At 36.2% G+C, this 18814-nt stretch overlaps 1 protein-coding gene and 1 long non-coding RNA gene across 4 annotated transcripts; one reads left to right on the top strand and one right to left on the bottom strand.

The window, feature by feature from the left end:
• The first annotated feature begins 2392 nt into the window (after positions 1 to 2392).
• On the top strand, positions 2393 to 5337 carry LOC113325384. Of its 3 annotated transcripts, XR_003348025.1 has the most exons (7): positions 2393 to 2492; positions 2798 to 2825; positions 3016 to 3096; positions 3188 to 3437; positions 3784 to 3827; positions 4122 to 4286; positions 5009 to 5337. It is a non-coding gene; the product is annotated as an uncharacterized LOC113325384 (long non-coding RNA). The 3 variants fall into 3 exon arrangements; XR_003348024.1 differs by having other exon boundaries at positions 3188 to 3827; positions 4210 to 4286; XR_003348023.1 differs by having other exon boundaries at positions 3188 to 3827.
• An 8555-nt stretch (positions 5338 to 13892) lies between these two features.
• LOC113320158 lies at positions 13893 to 16744 on the bottom strand. Its single transcript, XM_026568094.1, has 3 exons — positions 16275 to 16744; positions 15904 to 15990; positions 13893 to 14333 (listed from the first exon to the last, which is right to left on the bottom strand). Exons 1-3 carry the CDS (start codon positions 16533 to 16535, stop codon positions 14184 to 14186), a joined length of 498 nt encoding a protein of 165 aa, XP_026423879.1. The 5' UTR covers positions 16536 to 16744; the 3' UTR covers positions 13893 to 14183.
• Between the last annotated feature and the right edge of the window lie 2070 nt (positions 16745 to 18814).

Here is an 18814-nt window from a genome sequence, read left to right as displayed (position 1 = left end):
TGTCAAATTTGAAATCCGTAATGTGTTGGATAGGACACCGATGAGATGAAAACCGGTCCATAACGGTCCATGCTCACCCCTAACTGTTATCCAATGCAATGGGCTTTTGCCAAATTTCCTTATAACAAAAAGGAAAAGAAAATACGCCTCTTCCAAAAATGAACTTGAATTTAAATAATTTTCCACGATAAAATGCAGCTCTTTTAAGCATGGACTTTTTTTTCACAAAAAAAAGGTCAAAGCTGTGAGATAGAACATGTGAAGGAATCCTTCCTCCTTGTTATATTCAAGATTTTTTCTAAGCATGGATCCCATTACAATTGGGATCCGTAGTAATGTTCTTGGAATTCAACCTCGCAATTTGGACAGCTTCCAAGGACATTCTTTCTAGCTAGCCCTTGTAAATCAATTCAAACCGTGAATTATGAGCATAAATCTTTTTGAAATAAATGAAATTTGTCAACAATTGCTAAAAAAATCAAATAATTATATATATTTTTATAAAAATTCTAAATCAATTTAAACTATTCTAAGATTGTCCCGACACATAAAATCCATTTAAGGGGATCCAGGACTCTAATAAGACCCATAATTTCCAAAAAGGTGCACAACTCCTTTTGGGTCCAGAACGGGTATTTTATCTGAGCGTGTCAAATATCATTTTCATTTCGGAAATGATTGATGGGTACTCTGTGTAGATGCTGAAATTCTTAGGGGTACATTACTGGGTGTGAAGTAAGTTATGGTTTATATGAATTTGAATTTTAGTTTTTTGAATTGAATACTCTTTATCTACCACTTCACTTTCGATTAACAAAAAAAATAATAAAATCTTTTACAAATTTTGGTGGCTTTCCTTTTGCTCATGTTTATAACAAATAGGATTTATATTAGTTTAGATTAAAATGATGGAGCAATCCTCACCGAAATCCTATGTTTTGGGTTTTCCCACTGATCCATCCTAGTTTTCATTCAACCTATATAAAAGGACAGGTGAGTCTATTTGTTAAGTTTTGAAATCTTTTTTCCAAGTTTACCCCTCAAATAAAGTTAGATACCAACCATAGTTGGGATTTATTTGGGTTTCCGAGGTTTACCCGGATAGGAAAGACAGGAAATGAATAGTAGTTTAGAGAGTTGTAGTTTAGAGAGAGTTATATCCGGGTTCTTACATTTCTCTTCCAGTTTTTATGTTCCAGTTTTCTCCTCCCTCTTCTTCCTCGTATGTAACTTTGCAGAGATTCAGAGATGGTGGATATGAATTCATCAAATCGAGACGGTATAGGTATGTACTTCTATTTAATTTTTGCATTTCCATTATTAGATTAGAATAATTTTGGAACCATAGTTAGGTTTTATATTTGGGTTTGAAGAAGTGGGTGGGTTTAAGAAACCAATCAGAATAAGAGTAATGTGTAGAGATGTTTCTGGTCATGTGTTTCTCTCAATTCAAAGTTCTATACCGATTGTTTTTTCTCTCAATTAGGGTTAGGAGAAGTGGGTGGGTTAAACACCCTTCGGAGAGAGATGAGTTTTAATATCATTCATCCAAACCCTAATCATACCGTACATGTATGGGTAAATTAATGTTTTTGAAACCTCAATTCACCTGCTATGTGTAGTCTAGTTATGTTTGTTTAGCTTTAATTAAGCTATAAGAGAACCAAAAACACTTAATTAGTAATGCCTTAAACCCAATTAGATTATAAATTTGTATTTTTAATTTTAGAAGTAGGTGATTAAATGTATACAGTCAATGGGTAAGGAAGATAGATTATGTTAAGCTCCTTCGAGGAAGACTCAAATTCCAAATTAACAGTATTGGTAATTTAACAATTGTTTTTGTTTTGTCAGGTAAGGTTTTTGTTAGAGCATTGCTCGGTCGAACTCGCATGCGTTGCTATCTCAAGCATGTTTGTCAAGTTTAGTTGTCAAAATTATATGTCTTGATTTCTAGACTACTTATAGCTAAGTCTCGGTTTAGGACAGTTTAGTGTAGTTGAGCTCCAAACTCCATGGCGATCATCTTACGAAGACAAAGAACTACTCAAGGAACCAGTGGAACTTCATCCGACTAAAAGGTATGTGGAGACTTGAACTTATTTATCACTCAAAAGTCTACCTCTCTATCTCTTAATTTTCTGTTGCTAATCTCCGTTGCTAATTTTCGCAACTGTGTCTTTTTGTTGCGAATTTTGCAACCTCGCCACGTTGGTTGTGAAAAGCAACTGCAGTCGGGGTAAAGCGTGTGAATTAAGCGTGTGGTCGGGAACACCAGGACTGCTAAATACGCCCTAGTCAAACCTCGGTCAAGCCTTCTTTTTTTTTCTTTCCACCCTTCAGCCAATCTAACCTAATATCCTGCCTTACGTTTTTCATTTCGCATTTTTCTCCTCTTTCGTCTTTCCTCCCGTCTCCATCTCCATCTCTGTGTTTAGAGAACTCTTTCCTCTCTTCTCAACTATAAACCCCCGCATCATGAAGAACGTCAGGTATAATCTTTGACGATTTCTAGGGTTTAGAGATTTTGATTTATCGATTTCTAGGGTTTCAACTGGATTCCATTTTTCAAGTTAATGTTTTATCGAATCCTAGGATTTCTGTTAGGGTACCGACCACTAAGGTCCCAACAGTTTCGTTTAAATTATAGATTTTAGGATTTAATCTTTGATTTCAGTTTTTGGATTTCCTTTGTGAATCTGTTTTTTTCGATTTAAGTTTTTCAATTTCTTCTTTCTCTTTCGGTTTTAGGGTTTCATATGTGAATCTAACATGATTTTATTTTTTTCCATTTTAGGGTTTGTCAAGATTGAAGAACATTGAAGGTATATTGTTTTATGTTAAGCTGTTTTAGGGATTTTGATCTATTTTCAGCTTAAGAGTTTAATTTATATTTTTGGATTGTAAATTATAAACTGCTTTTATGGTTTGTTGTTTATAATCCAGTTCATCTGAGTGTGAAGAAGAACTGGTCTTTCAGGTCTGCTGAAATTTTTGTTTCACCTCTCTTTGCAGGTACTTGAAAGAAAATCTGAGCTGGCTAGGCTAAAAGCCCTTGATTGTGGAAAACCATTGGATGAAGCAGCAGGGGGCATGGTATGCTAACGATGCATTTTTTCCGAAAAGTGTTCTAGGGGTTTAATCTCTCATGGATATTTTCCTCACCTTATTTTCTCATTCAATCCAGGATGATGTTGCCGGATGTTTCGAGTATTATGCAAAGGAATTTATCAACGGAGAAACTTTATTTGTTTCGTTAAATTATTCTCTTTGTCCTCTGAATTTTTCTTCTTTGTTTGTTTCATCTGGTTTCATTTGTTTCTCATTTATGATGTTCCCCTGTGCTTGATTGCAGCTAACTCTGACTCTCACAATGAGGGGCAATACTAAAGCATTGTAGCGTTGAAGTTCAGAGTCAGGCTCAGGCTAGTTAGCAGGTTAGAGCCCCAGATTTGGGAGTGATAGGGGCATATCTCATTTTTCTCATACAATATCTTTTAGGCTAAACTGAGTGGCGCAAGAGTTGAGCCATCCATGTTGCAGGAACATTTAGTATCTGTTTTATTTTTTTGGTTTCTGTTTTTACTTTCAGTAGTTGCAGAGTTTCGACTTTTAAGGCTGTGGGAGGGTGATGCTAACTTGAATGTTCACTTTAAGATCAAAATAGAACTCTATTGTAGCATTTGAATTTCATTGATGTCTGTCCATCTTTTGGGAAGTTAATATATGTTCTTGTAGGTATTACTTAGAATCTGCCTACTTTGGTTTATGTTTTACTTTCAGGAATGACAGTGTTTTGAGGCTGTGGGTGGGTGATGCTAATCCAGGTATTTACTTTACTATTGGGATGTTCATCTGTGTATTATGCGAATTTCATAAATGATCTGATGTTCTGACTTTGCATCCAAATAATTATAAACTGATTTTATGCTAGAATTAAGAGTTACTCTTCTTTATACATCTGGAATGTGGTTATGCTAAACTGATTTTATGCTAGAATTTCTGTTGTGGCTTGAGCTTGAGTTACTTTACATTTTCCCCCTCACCTTTCAGTTGTTGTATCTTGAGTTTGTTGTGGCTTGACCTTGAGTGTATATATTCACAAACACTTGGTGTTTCAGTTATGCAGCTTGAGTCATTGGCTTAATTCTGGTGCAAAATAGTTTAACGTTCTTACGTTTCCTGTTTGTATGCTACACCATTGATCAGTTCACACATTCCTGGAGGTCAATTACCACCTGGGATGATGAGACCACCTATTCTGCCACGATCAGCTGGTATTCCAGGTTAGCTGAACTTTGTGCGATTTGTTTCTCATTATTATAGCGTTTTTCAAACTGCAATTGTTTTATCTGTTGAACTGTTCTGCAGTTGGGTTAATTTAAATTTCATAAGAAGTGACGTGTGTAAAGATTTACACATTCTCGCAGATGCATACAATGATGCACCGGCACACAGATTTTCACACTGAGCACTATGTTCTAAGATCTTTAATTTTTGTCTCTGAGATGACAAATCTGGTTGAGTTAGACTCATCATTAGAAACAATGATTGTTCATAGATCATGCATCTACCCTAACCTTTTGTAAGGACATGCGAGTAAACACCACAGTTTAAAACTATGGCCGCAGCAGCATAGAAGAACACATTTAACTATTCTTGGATTTAAATGTGCGGATATGTTTGTGACTATGCAGCAGTGCTCGACACATGCTCTTCCCAGTTTCATGTCTTTAATCTCTTTGGATGGCCATTTTCAGGTTAAGCTGGATATTTCTTACTAGTTTTCCTTTAAAGCATGAATAGTTCTAAGGGCTTATCATCATTACCTGCTATACACTCCCACGGTTCTTGCTTGTTAAAGAAAGTATTGTTTTACTTAAATGGGTCATTTTAACATGAAGTTGCTGAAAATTTTAGAGTTATATCTTGAGTCAAGCATGCACAGCGATGCAACGATGGGATTATGATTTTTTGACTTTTTACTCATTTGGGTTATGAGTCACAGGTGCATAACTTTCTCTAGAATTGTGGATGATGACCAAATGATGTTGGAATGACAAGCTTGAAATGACAGCGAAGAAATGAATTCAAAGAGGCATATAGCTATGTACCTGGGCAGCTAAGAAAATAATGATGCTTGTCGAGATATGTGTAAAACACTAAAACTAACTGCTTAATCTTCGGGATGGGCAGGTACAACTTTATTTTTTCTCTTAGACACATCCAACAATGTTATTTCTTTTAGAACATATTGTAAGATACATTGTGTAAATTTCCCTTGTGTAATCTTAACTTGATGGATATGTCCTAATGAAAGTTCTTGTTGTCATATGATTTTTGTGATGTGTTTGTACTTGACTGTGTATATGGTGTATAATGTCAATGAATGTGGGTCAATTTAGATTGAAATGGCATAGGCTGAAAACTGTTGCTAATAAAAAACATAGCAACGGCATAGGCTGTTGCGAATCCTCGTTGCTGACCAAAATCCGGAACGCGTCCCACGCCGTTGCGAAAAATTGCAACACGATGTTTTGCAACAGGGATGTGTCGTTGCGAACCAGTCAGCAACATGCATTATCCGTTGCTAATCCTTAAAAATGGGCTAGTGCAATAAATCAATAAGGAATGCAATCTTTGCAAACCATGGCTATATTGTTCATGAATTGATTCAAGTGAATCAAACCGATTTTGTTTCAATTGTGTCTATTCATAAAGACCTAAGCAATTGAACAACTCTTCAACTAGTTCTTATGAGTCATTTGAACTAGTTATGTGAAGAAGATGAATATGGTTAATATGGAAGTAATCGTATGGCTAACCATTGGTTAACTATTTGTGAACCAACTAAGTGTACACGTTTAGGTACGGTTACTCAAACCTAAATAAAATACATTTTATTTGTGTGTGACAAGCTAAGTTTCGATCTAACGGTTGAAAGATATTAGCTTTTTTATTTGTGTGTGACAAGCTAAGTTTCGATCTAATGGTTGAAAGATATTAGCTTGGTTAAATCAGGTTTTTGATCTAACGGTGAATATTGCCAAGGTAATTTGGATTGCAAACCCCGATTTGAAAACTATATAAAGGAGACATCTAGCAACTGGAAAATTTAATCCCCACACCTCCTGTGTGATACTAGTTGGTTTTGCTAGAGTCGTTCTCCTTTAACCTTAGGTTTCTTCTCGAGACCCTGTAGGTTAACGACTGACAGTCTTCATTGGGATTGTGAAGCCAGACGGAACTACTTCTCTTATAGTTGAGCGATCTGAGCTTGCCATTTTCTATCGTACGAGTTCAATTGAATAATTGACTTGAGATTATATCTCCGATAGGGCAAGATAAAAAGAAATCACAAACATCTTCGTCTCATCGTTTGTGATTCCGCAATATCTAGTTTCGCTACCATAGGATTTAGATTATTGTGAGGTGATTGATAATTCTAGGTTATTCTCCGGGAATATAAGTCTGGGTTATCAATTGGTTTCTGTTCACCTTGATTTTATCAAAAGACGGAACAAAACTCTTAGGTTTATCTGTGGGAGACAGATTTATCTATCATCGTAGACTTTTCTGTGTGATACCGATTTGTTTATTAAAGTCATCGACTTTGGGTCGTAGCAACTCTTGGTTGTGGTTGAGATCATCTAAGGGAATCAAGTGCGTAGTATCCTGCTGGGATCAGAGACGTAAGGAGCGCAACTGTACCTTGAATCAATGTGATATTGATTAAGGTTCAACTACAGTCCAGACCGAAGTTAGTTTGTAGTAGGCTAGTGTCTGTAGCGGTTTAATACAGTTTGGTGTTCAATCTGGACTAGGTCCCGGGGTTTTCCTGCATTTGCGGTTTCCTCGTTAACAAAATTCTGGTGTCTGTGTTATTTCTATTCCGCATTATATTTTGTTATAATAATGAAATATCATAGGTTGTGCATTAAGATCAATCAATTAGAATATCCAACCTTTGGTTTTTGATTTAAATTGATTGACACTTGGATATTGGTCTTTGGTACCATCCAAGTTTATCTCTTTAGTATTTGATAAAGACTCGCAAATTTCCATTTGCTTGATTAAAGATCAAATTGAGAGATTGAGATATTAACTCTTTGATATACTTTTATCTAGATTGAGTCTGACTGTCTAGTTGATTCTCTAGGAAGTATATTGGAGTTAGTCCATACAGATTGCTAATCGAAATATTGGGTGAGGTTGTTAGACCCCCTCCTTTTCAGTTCTAAACTAATTTGGGGATTTTCATTTTTAGGTTTTTTTTTGCTTGTGCTTGTTTTAATGAGTTTAATGTTTATTGACCTGATTCTTTGGTTCTTTTGTTTTTGGTTTTTTTAAGGATAGGACTTCGTCTAATTCGAAGTATAATTGCAACAGAAGTATAAGTTGTGAATTTGCATATGAGAATGTTTACTGTTAGTTGTATTGAGTTTTAGTTTTTTTTTCTTCTATTGGTTGCTTAATATTTAACTTATTGTTGTAGACGAAACCCGAAAATGGAGAATGGTGTGGATAAGAAGGGAAAATAATCCATACTTGAACATATTTCCCAGATGACCCGCTCTCTGAAAATATTGCCAAACACTTGAAAGCAAATGAGGCAGAGGCTGTCGAAACAGGTAGGGTTGAGATTATCTTTATGAGTTATGCTCGTGTCATATTTCATTGATATCACATAACCAACAAACGATTGGAACTTTTGGATGTATTATTGATAAGAAAAAGATGAAACAGTGGCACTTTGTTCATATTTTTTTCCTTTTTAAATACTTTTTGCAAGAGCTTAGAGATTATTTGATCATGAAAATCACTAAGTATTCTTTTTGAATGGCCTGACAAGTTTAGATGAATTTTTCTCATTTTGTGTGAAACTGTTTTTTGACATCTTGACATCATGATACTCGTCAAACTTACATGTCCAAAATACACAAGAAACTGGAAAACTGAGGAAGTAGAACAAAGTTTTACACAAACAAGTATAACATTTTTTTAATCGACAAAGAATTTACTGCCTGCGGATTTCAAAACCAGATCACCAATATCATCATCCCAAATAATTTTATCAGAGTGATTATAGTGATATTGCCTATATATAATTTTTCTTGATCTTTTATTTGAAAAAGGATGGCTATATTTAAAAATAAAAAAAAAAAAAAAAATGCAAGTGGTCCATTTAATATAACTGTCATGCATGATGCATCTCTAGAAAATCTTGACGGTAATTACTTTGGTAAATGTGGGGAACCAGAGTAAAGCTCTCATCAGTTTAGTTTCAATGGGTTAAAATTCAAATAACCTTCCACGACGAAATTAAAAGATCTTTAACCTAGGATTTCATCTAAATACAGACTTAAATCAAAAAAATGTTACTACGCAATTCTCTATGAACCCATGAAAAATGTAAGCAAACATCTGTAAATGTTTTTCCTCTTACATGGATCAAATGTTCCTTTTCTTCCGGAGAAAGCCAGCTGTTTCTCAACAACTTGTCTGCAAATAAGGATGGCCCAATAAGGATATTAAAGAACCCATTTGTTGTTAAAAGGATGATTCCAATATATTCATGAAGATTTTCTATCTTGTAAAATTGCTCCCAACAGTTTCCTCCATCATCACAATTACTATCATTTAATTGATTCTTCTGCACACGAAGTATATAATTTTGTATTGATCAATGAACCATCTCGAGCTTAAGTACATGTCCATGTGTTTCTTCTAAATAGATGGTATCCAAGTAACAATGTTCGGACCATATTTCATGATGTTGCTCACCAAAGCTACATGTTAGCATAAAATCTTTATGATTCTGGCAAATTTATTCTCAGCACTAAACATTTGCCATGAAAAAAGGCGTGATTTTGTAATTTAAACCAGTATTGCTACTCTTATCTAAATTGTTTTGGGGTGGTCGCAGATAGGGTTTATACTAAGGCAACAGTCGGGTGTGTCTTGAACTCGTATTAAGAGGTATTTTCACAATTACCAGGGTCTTATGGAGCTTCCTAGTTCCTTCCCAAATGTCTTTACACATCAGCCTCGGATAAGCTTAGGTCATGTGGTTGTTCCCGACTTTAAGAGAATAGCGGATAATGGTTGTCCGGTTTGTAATTTTTAGGGTCCACCAATTAAATAAACCCCACTTATTTCTCTGTTGGTCCTACTGAATTTCACTAAAAATGGATAACGATTATTCCGTTCATATAAGTTGTTCAATTTTTATGCTAAAATATATCTTGGCTCCACTAAGTTACAAGGGTTTTAAAAATACGACGGACAGGTATTGTCCGTTCTTACCTTTTTGAGAGGGGCTAACTATTGCCCGTCTCGAGAGTCTTCCCGCTGGAGTTCCCACATACCAAGAAAGGGAGAGGGAAGAGGTGCTTTAGAGTCAGATCATGGTTTTTTCGACTGGAAAGAGCTTGGGAAGCTCCATAAGACCCAGTCTCAAGCATCCAGCTTGAGATTAAAGACACCATAAAAAATTAGCATTTTTCATTAGCTCTGAAGTCTGAATAATTTATACACATCTTGGAACCTAAAGAAAAACAGAAAGTCCATCAGTATTACTACTACAACTGTAGCGTTCCAGTAAACTCTTGGAACCAAAAGCTGTAAGCCCATCTTGCAGCAAGCACTAGTAGACCAAACCGGACACAGAATTATTGTACAATGACTCGTATTTTTTATCAATCTCCCCAGGATAATCAACTAGGTCTGCCGTCCTTGAAGAAGTTGAATTTCTCATTTTCTCTCAGAATCCTCCACTTTGATTCATGTGCTGTTGCATGACAGTGTTCCACGGGGGCTGCCCAAATTTTACATGGAGCAACTGAATCCCAAAACTTACAACTAAGAGTTTCAGAACTATCTTTTGTTTTTAACCAAAGAACTATTCATATATGGACATTACACGAGCGATTACATTCCACGTAACACGTGATGTCCTACAACTGATAACTTAGAAATATCCAGCCATATGGTAACAAACAGCAACTTCTAAGACATTTTACTGAAGCGGGTAAATCTTTTCCCCAAACACAAACTATAGTACAAGAAAGATCTTCTCATTCATCTAATGATTTCTGTGAACCTAACAACAGATAACAATATGACAAGTAGTCAACGGCAGAGTTTAATTACTGACATACCATGCTCATAAGGAATGGGAAAATTAGGCGCAGGCCAAAAAAAAAAATAATATTCTCCTTGTCAGGTCCACAATTAATTTTAGGTACCTTGACACCCATAATTATTTCTGTAACACCCATAATTATATGAAATTATTAAAAATGTCTGCATGATGGATTATGTATCTGCATGACGGGTTATGCATTAGAGGTATAATTGGCAACGCAACTTGGATATAACATATCTAAAAATCCACGCCTTGGAATTTTACAAATTTTATATCATTGGAAATCTTTTTAAGAGAGTTACACAACGAGTACAAATAACAATATCAATTTTTTGTTTGTCACGAAAAATTTGGAGGTGATCATCATTTTAGGAAAAATTTCGAAAACTGACTACATAACCACTATGCAGCCACCAAAAAAGATGCATAACACATTATGCAGACGCATAACGAATTGTGCGACCATTTTTCTCGACTGCATAACAAATTATGCATCTGCATAACAAAGTTAATGCATTATGTAGCCATATTTTCGGATGCATAACAGGTCATGAAGTCTTTGTTTTTGTTGGTTTCAATAGTGACAAAAAAGTTGTCGCATAACGTGTTATGCAACCGTTTTGTGGACTGCATAACAAGTTATGCAACAAATTTTGTAGATGCATAATAGGTTGTGCATCCATTTGCACGACTGCATGACATGTAATGCACATTTCCTCGACTGCATGATAGGTTATACAGATAAAATGGATGCATAATGCATTATGCAGCCATATTTTCGGATGCATAACATGTTATGCAGATATTATTGAGAGCATGACAAGTGATGCAATCCACTACTATCAGCTTTCCCTTGTATAATACGAGTTTGCCTTTGGCCAACCCTCCTTTGATGGCTTCATCGAGATCCAATTCTCTATTGCTGGCAGCAAGTACCAATACCGCTCTTTGTCCTTCGTATGTGGACCTTCCAAGTTTGCCCTGTACCTGTATCCACTTGCACATGAATTCATGTTCTCTTAATTTCATGTCTTCATAACATGTAGTCAACCTGCAAAGAAAGAACCATGAGAAGGAAAAAGACGCCAATACCTTTCCTTTACCAAGACTGTCAGATATTGAATATAGGCGGAGTTTATCAACCGATAAAGAACGCTCAACTTACAACTACGCAGAGATAACACAAACTTGTTGTTAACTTTTAGTGGTGCCACTTGTTCCCCTGAGAATAAAATGGTCAACCCTCCGTTATTATGCACCTCACCTATTAAGGTTTGTACATTGAGTACTCTTTCTCCCTAAGCTTCCCCTTCGTAAGTTGTTCCGACATGGAACCATGTAATAGTGTTGTACCTTGAACTGGAAGTTTTAGATGTGAATGGTTCATATGCTCTTCTTTTTTTTTTTTTGCAGTACCAATTTGCGAATCACTCCAGTCCAGACTACAAGAAAAATGGGTCTGGAAAATTGAAACTGCGGTTGATCAATCAGAGGGGAGACTTTTCTTTTGCATTATTTTCAGGTGGCATCGCGAAAGTAAGTCCATTGTTAACACAAAATCGCTCCCCCGTCCTATAGTTGGCTATCCGTTTGCTCTACATTCTTATATCCCCTTGCTTTCTTGTCCTCAACATTGATTCTTTGAGTGCAAATATTTTTTGAGCTCTAATGTTCCTCTGATGCTTCCGGAAGTTAGATAATTAGCTGATTCCGGATTCTTCCATGATAACAGCCAAAGCTAATAGCAGTGTCGAACACAGTACAGTTTCAGAATCCAAATGCACCTGTTTACCCTCGGTTGGCCCAAGGAAAAGCATGGAGTGAAGTAGGTTCACTCAACTCTCACAGTTAGCACAACTCCATACAAACAAAACCAGTTACAGCCAACGTCCTAAACTCTTCTTCGTCTTCTAACTGCACTCGATCCAAATTATACAACAACGTACAGTCCATCTCCGACCAACACATCCAGCACAATCATTCTCCATCGCAGCTATATTAATTCAAAACTCAATCCCCCATGAAAAGATTTAATCAATTAGCAGAAGAACCCCAATCTGACTGCTCCATAGCTCACGACCACTATCTCTAATATTGCAGCCGTGATGCGACTTCAGTTCTTGTTTGTCTGTCATCATCCATTTCCAATTCAATCTCCACCAATTGCAGCCAGCACCACTTTCCCCTTGTTTTGTTCTCGACTGCAAACTCCTCCAAGTCACCAGCAATCCACCGATAACACACCTCTTCATCGCTGTTTTCTTAGCATCTCCAACACAGATTGACCCAAACCCCAATCCATAGAGGTTCTTTGGTTTACTGATGAATAAGAAATTAGGGTTCGTGGAAGGACTGAAATTGGAGATAGTGAGTGAGAAAGAAATGGGATTTGACTAAGATTCCAATAAATTTGAGAAACCAGATCTAATTAAAACAAAATCAGGAAGAAAAAAAATCTTATAATCACCGAGAAACGATCAAACCTAAAAACCGGCTCATGAAATTGAAGTTCTTCCGCTAAAAAATCCCCATGTTAGCTACTCTATGGCGAGAATCAGATGTTTTAGAAAATCAAGAGAACATAGAAGAAAGAAGAAAGAAGGATAAGAAAACAAGAAAACGCTTTTCTTTTAAATATGGGTGTATGAGAAATTTTTCTATAGAAAATGGGTGCGCGTCTGAGGTTTCACTCCCGTGGATTTCACAGTGGAGAAAATCTGAAAAATGGGTGTGACTGTAGTTTTCACATAAGGAATTCCTTGTTGGTCCTGGCGTTATCCAATAAATGTCAGCTGCAATGGGCTTTTGGCAAGTTTTCTTGCAAGAAAAGGAGTAATCTCTCACCAGTCACCAGCTTAATAATCCACGGCTGAACTTCGAATGAAGCTTTACTAAACTTGTTATATCAGGGATTTCAAAATCTTAGATCGATACCAACACTAATCAGTAGCTAGCGACCCATCAATGAATTCCGGGAAATCTTTACCAATAAAGGCAAATGGTGAGTTAATTTTAATTTCAAACAAAATACACAAACCACTTTTATTGGGCTTTGAAGCCAGTTGGGCTGAGTGTACAACTGGCAACTGCGCACCCATCCTCTAAGCTGGCTCCGCCCCTACCAATCCTGCAACAGCATATTAAGAGATACATTTTCAAAAATCTTGTCGCAAAGTAAACATTTAGCTTCTAATTGATTGAGGAGGGCGGATCCATGGACTACAAAATTGAACCAAAAAAATTTAGAGTCTAAATGACAATGAATTTAAACCCAATATTACTTCACAGCTTCTTCTGATGCAAAGAGTTACCTTCGTTCTTACTTACTCCCTCTGATTTAAAAAATAGGCTGATTTGTGTGCAAATTTACACACAAACAAGCCTTATTATTTAGGAGCGGAGAGAGTACAAACTAGCTTAATTGAAACTATTGAAGAAGAAATCCTAAAGTTTTCTAGTTTCCTCACAGGGTACGAAAGATGAGGGTTTCTGCATCTTTTTACCCGTAATGCATCCATTGATGACAATAGAATTCTATAGAGTCTTTGAGTAGGCGCAGCCTGATAGCATAGAGACCAAGTGAAAAAAACGACTTTGGGATACTACATTATCGTTTATGCATCAGTTTCTCTGATACCTGATATTTGAGCTTTATATGCTCTTTGTCCAAGGGGAATCAGGGCCACGATTCTTGAACTCATATTAAGAGCTCTTTACACAATTACTCAAGTATCCTGCTTGGCACTGAAAACACCAAAAATAATTCAGCACACTTTTCATTTTTCAATAGCTCTGAAGTCTGAATAATTTATACACATATCAGCTGAGCGGAAAAGATAAACTGAAGAAGTCCATTAGTACTACTACAAGTGTACCAGTAAACAGTTGGAACCAAAAGCTGTAAGCTGATTTCGCAGTAAGCGCGAGTAGAGTATAGCACGTGGATCTGACTCTAAAATCAGAAGACCAAACCTGACACGGAATTATTGTACAATGACTAGTATCTGTATGTCCAAAATGAAACTCCCCAGGATAATCAACTAGGTCGGCGGTCCTTGAAGAAACCATGCTTCCGATGTTCTCTCAGAATCCTCCACTTTTGTTCAAGTGCTGTTGCATGACAGTGTCCCACTGGGGCTGCCCAAAATTTACAAGGAGCAACTGAATCACAAACGTAACAGTAGCACTGCAACAAATACATAAGTTTGCCTGGTTAGACTGGGAAAGTGTACTTCAGAGAGTTTCAGAAGGCAGAACTATCTTTTGATTCCGGGCATTGTGTGAAACCGAGGAACTATTCAAATGGTACATCAACATACAATAGTTAGATTGAGAAAGTGTACTCCAGAGAGTTTCAGAAGACAGAACTATCTTGTGATCAGAGGATTGTGGGTAGTGTATTCAACCGAACAAGTATTCAGATGTCACATCAATATCCAATTGTTATTTAAGCCAGTAGTTAGACGAAGTTTTACAATCTTATCTATTGAATCTAGAACAGACTACACACTAACATGAATTTGTATTTGGACTTTACAAGAGAGACTAAATTCTAAGTAACATGTGATGTATCACAACTGATAGCTTAGAAATATCAAGCCATATGCTAACAAACATTTATTCTAATACATTTTACTCAAGCGGGTGAAAACCTGCCAAAAGCACAAGCTGTAGTACAAGAAAGATCTCCTTATTAATCTAGTGATCTGTGTAAATCTATAAACCTAACAACAGATAACAATATGACAAGTAGTCAATGGCAGAGTTCAATGTGCAGCCCAAAAAGTCAGTAAAATTGGTCCATCTACACAATTTTGGTTTTTACAGCATCATGATATGAAGTAGTGTCATCTACTGTGTTTACTTTGACTCTTTGAGCCACGATAATGGTTAACCCAAGATCAGCTTAAATAAACCTAGCATTAAACATTCTCAACTAGTCACACTACTTCTGCTGTCCTGCAACTAATTCTTCAACAGAGCACAGCCGCAAACATCAGAACATCTAGAGACTAGATCCTAGCCAGTTGCTACTCAAGTTAAACTCTCTTTTAAAAAAGTGCCCGACAAGATCAAAACAATTCTTCAAGAGTATGCACACACATTTGTCAACATTTCGTGTAAATGATACTCTACCTTAATTTGTTAACTTCTTATTTTCCGTTTTTACCATCTAGGATCTAGCATTACGAAATTGATCCTGCGATGTGGTTTTCCCATTACTTAAATACCATGCTGATGAAGGATTCCTAGTTCATTAGCACAATTCTGCTGTTCTGCAGCTAATTCTTCGAAGGAGCACAGCCCAAACATCAGACCATCCAGAGACTGGATACTCCTAGCCAGCTGCCACTCAAGGTAAACTCTCTTTCACAAAAAAAGAAATTGCTCGACAAGATCAAACAATTCTTCGAGAGTATGCACGCACACATTTGTCCACATTTCCTGTTACTACCGCCGTAAATGAAACTCTACCTTAACTTGTTGACTAATTACTCCTTTTCTATTACCATCTACTTCTAGCATACGGAATTGATGCTGCTATGTGGTTTTTCCAACCCCTTGGGCATTACCGTTGCTAGTGATTTGTGGTCATTGCTGACATACCATGCTGATAAAGGATCCCTAGTTCATTAGCACTACAAATGTTGCAAAATACTAAATTCAAGCATAAACCAAATCTAATACCGAAAGGAGATCCGACACTAAACACAACTACACAAGTACTGATTGGTACAACTGAAGAAACTTTATACCTGTTGGCAGTAGCTAGCGTGTGCTGTCGTGTTGAATGGGAATATCACACAAAGATGTCTCGAATGCGGATAATCTCTGCAAGCAACCTTCAACAAGAAAGACAACAATCATATCAGCGAAATTAGGGATTCAAAAGGACTCTCACTCCTGAAACCAAATCCAATTTTCCACTTCAAATCACCACATTCTAGGTCACATCAAGAAAACCCTTTTTACCACACATAGACCCTAATCCTTCAAAACCCTTTCTTGTATACATAAATGGGTTCTCTTCAGTTAATCAAATTCATGACTAAACACAAAAGGAGTTTTTCCAATTTGCCCTAAAATCAAAATCAAAACCAAAAATTAGGGCGTTTTTGTGAATTACCTGACCAACTTCAGCTATAACAGTGAGATCTTCCTGAGATTCCTTAGCAGCTTCATCGGTAGAGAGTTTATCAACAGAATCAAAAGGATTATTTTCCAGAATCGAACAATCATCATCATCAATTACTAGTCTTTTCTTCTTCATATTTCCGCCTTTCACAGCAGATTTGACCGAGTTATATGCTATTACAGGAGAACTTCCATCGTCTTCTTCGTCAGACCAGATATCTATAACCTCAATTCCGTTCATTTTCTTCGCCATTGTTGAATCTTTGTTTTTCTCTCTCTGGATCAAGTACAGTTAAAGAAGAGACATTTGGGAGTTCCGTATATTTAAAGAGGTGAGAGAAGAATAATCCGACCGTTGTAAACCCGGGTTCATTCATTTCTCACTAGGTGGGGGAACTTGGAGTGCGTTTGGCATAACTATGTCCGGGCTGATTTCATTTTCTCGGTAATTCATTTTCCCCTATTCAGATTTGATGAATGATCTACTTGTTTTGAGGCGATTGATTACTTGGATAACGTATGACTAAATTTTGAAGAAATACAGTACAAGTGCACATGAGTTTTGGCTAAATTTTCCACACATTTAACTTTCATGCCAACCATCAACTATTGCAGTGGAGGTAGTCTGGTTTCCAGGTAGTTAGAACTACCTAGAAATTGAATTTTGTTGGTGCCAAACGGACCCTTGAGTTGGAAGTGGGACTAGAGAGGAGGAGGTTCTAGGTGGTGTTTGAAACTTGAATCGACTCGGGTAAAATCCATTTTACAAGTTAATTGGACAAAGTCTTATAGGCTAGATTTGGCTACAAAATTAGCCAAAAAAGTGTTGCAGTTCAAAAAATAAAATGTTTGTTTATTTGTTAACACTAGTTCTCTCTTCTATCTGCTCGCGTGTGAACTAGTAACAAAATAGTTGCGCTGAATGGTTCAGCACAATCAAGATCACCTTTTCGCGGAATGGTTCAGCAGTAGGATTTATTTTTTTATATGACTGTTGAGATTGGTGTGCTAAATCTACTTTTCGCATAACCTAAATCTACTTTTCACTGAATGATTCAGCCCATCTTCCTAAATCTATTTTCCGTTGAATGATTCAGCGCATCTAGTATGCTAGATTAGAACTACCATAGAAACTTGGGAGGTTGCCCTAGCTGCCAATTTAGATGCTAGATTAGCACACCATATGACTTAGCCTTAGGTCGAAAAACCAGAAGGTAGTTTACACAAAATTTCAAAATGACTTTAGAAACATAAAAAACCCAGAAATCAGCTTGCGAACAAAATTTCAAAATGACTTTAAAAATAAAAAAAATCTACATGTTGTGAATCAAATTGTTTTTGGTTTTGATTTTTGGGGTTGAATTCTGCTTATATAAAGTAGAATCGGTACTCGTTCGGCTATCCAAATATTCTCTCAAGAAAATTATTTTTTATCTAATTTTAGTCTACCTTAGTTGGGGAATTTGATTTCTGAAATGGACTTTTATTTTTGAAAGAAAAGCAAAACCAGATTTTCTTTGTTTCTGATGTCCAGACACCCTTTTAGCTTTTGCTCGGAAAATTGAATCACAAAAATCAACGCATGCAACTGGATGTACAAGCATTTGGGTATTATGTAACAAGATTTACAAAACGTCTAGTGATTTATCATTCATAAATAAAACGTAAATATGATTAGAGCTTATTCGAGAAAACCTCGATTAAAGTCAAGTCGAAACTCAGCCCCATTTAATAGAGTTTAATTACCAAAATACAAACAAAAACATAAAGACTTGACTTGCATATAGTAAATAGAAATAGGTATGTCTCTGTAACTTATATAATGACCGCAAAAGTTTAATTATTGCAATTTCTAATTGCAGTTTCCTCCTATATCTAAATTTGTAACTGTCTTCTTTTGATTTTTAATAACTTCGTAACCAACTAGTTTAGTCACTTGTATGTAGGGCTGAACATGATTTCGGTTTTCCGGTGGAACCGGACCAAACCAGATAAATTAGAAAGAAACCAAACCGAACCGTTTCCTAATGAATTGGTTACGGTGTAGAAAGTGGAAAACCGGTAGTGTTGGTTTTGGTTTGGTTGGACCTCTAAAACTGAACCAAAAACCATTGGAAAACCGATTAATTTATAAACTTAATTTTTACCGTTGATTTACAAGTATTAGATTCTACCCATTGATTTAGAGGATAAACAAAAACCCTAAATCTAATATTTCATTATGATACTCTCCCTCTTTCTCTTTCTCCTTCTCTCAGTCGTCTCCCTTCTCCACCCCCAACTACAGCCGCTGCTACTCGACTTTTTCTTCTCGTCTTCCTTCTTTTTTATTTGTCAATAACTAAATTAAGATATATTATATATCTTCTTTTGATCTCTAGAATTGGAGTAAGCTTTAACTATTCTTGATATTTTTTTTATTTTTTTTTGTCTGTAAATTTGTGTAAACCAGTACTATCGGCAACTATGATTTTTATATCTGTAAATTTGTGTTTTTTTTTTTGGTTTTACATAATTATTGGTTAACCAAAA

The sequence above is a fragment of the Papaver somniferum genome, chromosome 11 (assembly GCF_003573695.1).
Source record: "Papaver somniferum cultivar HN1 chromosome 11, ASM357369v1, whole genome shotgun sequence".
NCBI classification, from domain to species: domain Eukaryota; kingdom Viridiplantae; phylum Streptophyta; class Magnoliopsida; order Ranunculales; family Papaveraceae; genus Papaver; species Papaver somniferum.
The sequence above is the reverse complement of the archived record's forward strand: the minus strand, read 5'-3'. Positions and strand labels throughout refer to the sequence as shown.

Coding starts and splice junctions, on each gene's coding strand:
- LOC113320158 (XM_026568094.1), bottom strand. CDS start 16,535: ATGGCGAAGAAAATGAACGGAATTGAGGTTATAGATATCTGGTCTGAC. Junction 15,991..16,274: donor TTATAGCTGAAGTTGGTCAG/GTAATTCACAAA, acceptor TTCTTGTTGAAG/GTTGCTTGCAGAGATTATCC. Junction 14,334..15,903: donor ACGCTAGCTACTGCCAACAG/GTATAAAGTTTC, acceptor TATTTGTTGCAG/TGCTACTGTTACGTTTGTGA.